Genomic DNA, 6,040 nt, shown 5'->3' on the forward strand with positions numbered 1-6,040 from the left:
TAATGACATGAGATGCCTCATGTAGGTGCTAGCTGTCTTCTTGCTGTGATAGACGAATGATAAAACTTTTGGTTAAGCTGCTTAGCATCAATCTAGGGAAGACATGCTAGACAAAGTTATTTTATAATATCTAGCAAATGCTGCTCCAGTCACTGCCAAGATCTAGCCAAGCACATACTCTTAGCTTTAGCTTGTAGCCCATGACAAGGTATCTGCCACAGTAACAGTCGAGCGGATTGCTTCAATTCCAAAAAAAAGTATTTGGATAACGACTATGATTATACAATAAATTGAGAAGTAACTTAAAAGTTACATTTGTACTACAGTTTTAACAGTGATGTGATACTTATTCTTAAGATGCTCAATAAAGACAGTTCTAGAGGTTTGTGGGGGGTTTAGGCTTACTGCACAATATACAATGTGTTTTACTGAATTGCTAAATGGACTTTGAATTACATGTTTTGAAATACCCAAAAGCAGACTATGACTCTATTGTATTTACCACAAATACTCCAGTGCTGTTAAAAGTACATTGGTGTTCAGACTGCTGCAATGCATCAAGATGCATAAGGTATCAGAGAATGTATTGTCGGACACTTTAGATATACCCACATGTATTAGGAACTTTGGGATTGATATCTAGTTACTTGTCTGACAGGGCTGCAGTCCATTGGATCCCAGTCTTTACATTCTTTTTGCTACATTTGTTTTGTGCTTGTGAAAACTGAATTTTCAACCTGTTAGAGAATGATTATCATCATGTACAAGTGTTTGTGTGATTGATCTCCTGTATTGCCTGCTTTTTGCTTCAGTTTTTGTTTTTATTAAGTCTGTAGTGAGAGGAACGTATGAAATAGAAATGCTCACAACAGAAAACAAGGTCATTATTATTTTGTTTACACGTTGTTAGCACTTCTTTACAATACTTCTTTCCAGATCTTATGATTTTATTGTGTGTCAGTTTAACAGGATGGTATTGAAGCATGGGTTTTAAAACCACTACAAACTACTTATTGCATCTTGGGAGATGCATCATTTCAGACAATATAGATATATAGATTGGGGAGAGATAGTGAGGAGGGTGCAAAAGTTAGTACGGCAGTGTTGATACTGCATTGCAATGCTAAAGCTTGTAAGCTGTTACTGTAACAGTAGCTCCCAGGAAAGTAATTTTTTAATGGTATTCAACAATTTTACTGAAATGTTATTCTTGGCAGCTTACATGTGAATATTCATACTATATTTAGCCACCAAAGATATGCATGTGTTTGTTATGCAATGATATGTTTATATGATGTAGATGATTATTAATATTGACCAGTGTCACTTTTGTATTAGCCATGGTCTGAGATTATGCTTGATGAACTCTAGATCTAATAGTGTGTTAAACTTCAACTCCCATAATACATTAAGACTGTCATAATTTTTCTTAGATCTTGAAATTTAAAGACAATTCTGCATCAGTAATCCTGGTGAATGCACACTTGAGATGGCCTCAATAAGACTTTTGAAAATATGTGACAGTCTTAGGGTATCCGGTGGAGTTTCAAGTCTTATAAAGAGTTGAATTTACAAATGTCTGATTCAGTACATGTTCTTAGTTGTGGTACACATGTAGTTAGAACGTATGTACTCCCAGAGATTTGCTAGACCTACAGCATTGCTGAATACATTTTACAACATAGGATTTCTGTGACACACTAAAAAGCCAATCTAAGTGAAATTTTATGAAGCATAGAAAATGTTTGGCTTATTTCTTTTCCGCAGTGCTATCAGTATGGCATATTCCAACTTTCTTCATGCTGATTTTTATAAGCCAAGTTTCACTGAGGCTAGAATGAAGTAAGCTTGGGCAGCTTTCATATATTCATACAAATGTAGGTCTTGAGTTGCATTGACCCTACCATAGTGCTCTAAGCTTATGATGTACAAAATAACATGTTGCTCTGTTTCACAGTGTAATTTTGTAACACAGAATATCTTACTTAACGGAGTAGGAATGAAGTCATATATTGCTGATTCTATTGATTTAAACCTTTCTATAGGATAAGAATCATGGCAATTGTAGTTGGCAATGCCTCCTGGCTGGGGCCTTACTACAACTTGTTCTGTAGGAAACAGTAACTATTGAAGCATCTTTGTCCCGAGAGGGTGCAAATCTTGTGTATATTTGGTTCTGCTATAGGCTGTATATGTATCAGAGAGATTATCATTTTATAATAAACTATACAAGACAATGAAGAGTTGAATGTGTTCTATAGACACGCACAATTATGTATCATGCAGTCTAAACTGCATCATGTTTGGTGTAAGCATTTGACTCTGAATCTAGAGGTCCTGAGTTTGATATATATACCCGCCGTGCCCCCGACGTTGTGCCCTTGGGAAAGGCACTTAGCACAACTTTCCTTACTTCAACCAGGTGTAAAAATGGGTACCTGACTTCAGTCGGGAAGGTAAAACAACAACAAAAGAAGACCTTTACCTTACGTCTGTACTGTGTATGTGGCACTCTTTTTTATAAGTTATTAACTTGAGTGCAGTGCCACATTGTCCTCGTCAGTCTGAAAGCAAATAGAAAAAAAAGTGCCAAAAGTGGTATAGTTTTAGTTTTTTATAATTGTTAAAATTATATCCTGGGAAAGGGATGCACACTTCAATCATTTATTACACCCCCCTGGTACGGCACACCAGGAGAACATCATAGTCACACAAGTCTTGTATTGTGCACGTCACCACTTGATAGACACCAATGTCCCAGGTTACACCAGATGGAATATACCGGTATAAAACTGGTTTTTCCTATTGGACCAGGCAGGAAAAAAACGGACCTGAAAAAAATCGGTGACCGGATGTTAGACCTATTGGGAAAAAGAACACATTATATGATCAGGAATTTACACGTTTTAGGGCTTACTTGTTGAAGCAAATAACAAGAGCGAAGTAGAGTAGAGTCTATAGTCATTTGTACCAAGTTTCACAGCCAATCGTACAGGGGAAGATAGCCTTGTAGGATTTTATAATGCCAAATGGAGTCGAATACATGAAACAGATTTTTTTGTACTTTGAAATGGACCATAAAAAAGTGTTTTGATTATCGTCCGTTCACTAGTTCTCACCTACTGAATCAGGTCCGGACCGGGACCTAATCCTCTGGACCTGAACCGGATTTTCTGTACCGGTACCCACCCCTACTAGCTACTATTGATTACCAGTTCATCCATCTGATATATGCACCATTTATGCACCAAACATAATACTTAGGAACTCAGTCTGGTTTGTTCACTGGACAAGTTTAATAGTTTCGACATCAGCAGTGCAGGTTGATTGCCATCAGCTCGATCGTCTACAGCCAGAACTGACCAAATAAAATACAAGGCACAGAGTGCAGCTTTACCTTATCATATATCAACACAGTTAGGCACGTCACGGTGTTTTCCATACCAACACATGCATGTACTTACGATCATGCTATCTGCAGTGTGCCGACATGCATTAACCATTTTCCTGCCGACTTCTGTCATAGGGGAATGGATTATATGTAACTAATGGATTCGTACATGTAAGATACAAGACTCTAATGTTTACCACCATACAGTTACATTTCTCAGCCACAGAATTATCTACATCGATCATCGATACAAGAGACAGACATGTTGACAGACGAACTCAGTGTGTCAAATCTGGAATGATCACAGTTGTTACTTTGTTTTTCTAACCTTTTGGAATATCAACTGTATTTCAAGAACACCCCTCAAATGTAGCTCTCACAAGATTGTTTCATATCTAGTAATTTAAGTTTGCTTTAAACAGTTTGCTAGTATACATGTATATTTGCCCATGACTGCAGTGATGTTTCCAGGTTTGACTGGTCACAAGGTTAGAGGTAGCAAACCTGACTCTAAATTGCATGGAACCTTCAAGGATGAATTGTAGTACTAATAAAGGCTTTCTCCAACAAAATATTTGAACCCACACATGTAACTTGCACAATTATGAAACAACGATGTCTACTTAAACTACAAAATGAAGAATTAAAAAGAAAGAGCTGTTCATAGGAAGCCTGATAAAACTTATTCTAGAATGGGTGTACATGTAAGCTCATGGCTACATATTAAAAATATACTATTTTCCCACAATAACCACTAACATTGGGGTATTCAGCTTGGTTTAACATATATCATTATGGATGGTTGTCAGTGATGTTGTGATAGTTATTAAGCAGTTTTCATAGAAAGTAATTATTGTCATAAACTTCTCATGATCATAAAGAAACTGTAGCAGTATTACAAAACAGCACATGGATGAATTCCTGCCTAGAATTTCACAGCTATATATATATATGCAATGTAGTATTATCTGAATTGATTACCTAATTGTATCTTAATTGCAAACTATCATGGCCATATGAGAAGCTTATACAAATGGAATGTGACTCATACAAAAAGTAGCTTAGAAAACACAAACATGAGAAGACACAATAATGGACAAATAAAACTGCCTAAAAATGTGGCATGCATCAAAACTAAAAGGAGGGGCTCCTGAAGGGGTGGACCAGTTTAGAACTGGATACTGGAGGCTCCCCCAGGGGGTGCCAGAACACGCTTGTGCGGCGTGTTGCCCCTGTTGTCGTCAACCTGACGTCCCGACAGACTGAACCCGGAGGCGTGGAGATCCCGGTGGCCGTGCCGGCTGCTGATTGGACGATTTTCAAACTCTGCTGCAACGGACGGGGCGACACGCTTGGGCTCCTCCTGTAATGGGCAACAGGTCAAAGGGTCATCATCTGGTGATTCTACTGGTACAACAGAGGGTCATCATCTGGTGATTCTACTGGTACAACAAAGGGTCATCATCTGGTGATTCTACTGGTACAACAACACATCAACGAGTCATCATCTGGTGATTCTACTGGTACAACAAAGGGTCATCATCTGGTGATTCTACTGGTACAACACATCAAAGGGTCATCATCTGGTGATTCTACTGGTACAACAGAGGGTCATCATCTGGTGATTCTACTGGTACACATCAAAGGGTCATCATCTGGTGATTCTACTGGTACAACAGAGGGTCATCATCTGGTGATTCTACTGGTACAACAAAGGGTCATCATCTGGTGACTCTACTGGTACAACAGAGGGTCATCATCTGGTGATTCTACTGGTACAACAGAGGGTCATCATCTGGTGATTCAACTGGTACAACAGAGGGTCATCATCTGGTGATTCTACTGGTACAACAAAGGGTCATCATCTGGTGATTCTACTGGTACAACAGAGGGTCATCATCTGGTGATTCTACTGGTACAACAAAGGGTCATCATCTGGTGACTCTACTGGTACAACAGAGGGTCATCATCTGGTGACTCTACTGGTACAACAGAGGGTCATCATCTGGTGATTCAACTGGTACAACAGAGGGTCATCATCTGGTGATTCTACTGGTACAACAAAGGGTCATCATCTGGTGATTCTACTGGTACAACACATCAAAGGGTCATCATCTGGTGATTCTACTGGTACAACACATCAAAGGGTCATCATCTGGTGATTCTACTGGTACAACAAAGGGTCATCATCTGGTGATTCTACTGGTACAACACATCAAAGGGTCATCATCTGGTGATTCAACTGGTACAACAAAGGGTCATCATCTGGTGATTCTACTGGTACAACAAAGGGTCATCATCTGGTGATTCTACTGGTACAAAATCTATGGCACAATTTCCACAAACAGCAGTCAACCTGGTCTTCTACAAGGACAGGCTACTACACTACTCCAGACTACAATAAACATCACACTTTTGAACTTATTAAAAGCACTCTGATAACTCGACACAAACTTTATCTATTACGTACTACAGTGACCACAAGTCGTCAACTGGGCATCAAAAAGAGATTTGCAATGATAAAAGGATGTTCACTTAAGGTAACAAAAACGTTATCATGAAATCTACGTACATGTATAACCTGACTTAAAAGACAAAAACAGAACACAAACCATATACCAGATTTTTTTTCACCTACTATTATTATTA

At 38.6% G+C, this 6,040-nt stretch overlaps 1 protein-coding gene across 1 annotated transcript in view; it reads right to left on the minus strand.

The window, feature by feature from the left end:
- Window positions 1-3,275: 3,275 nt before the first annotated feature.
- The window catches only part of LOC118405125 (dihydropyrimidinase-like), a gene marked incomplete at its 5' end in the record, with an annotated part of 28,419 nt that continues 25,654 nt past the window's right edge, over window positions 3,276-6,040 (minus strand). The window contains 1 exon segment of the mRNA XM_035804536.1: window positions 3,276-4,754. Within this exon segment, the coding sequence (XP_035660429.1) occupies window positions 4,560-4,754 (195 nt within the window).

This window comes from Branchiostoma floridae, chromosome 17 (assembly GCF_000003815.2).
Source record: "Branchiostoma floridae strain S238N-H82 chromosome 17, Bfl_VNyyK, whole genome shotgun sequence".
Classification (NCBI taxonomy): Eukaryota; Metazoa; Chordata; class Leptocardii; order Amphioxiformes; family Branchiostomatidae; genus Branchiostoma; species Branchiostoma floridae.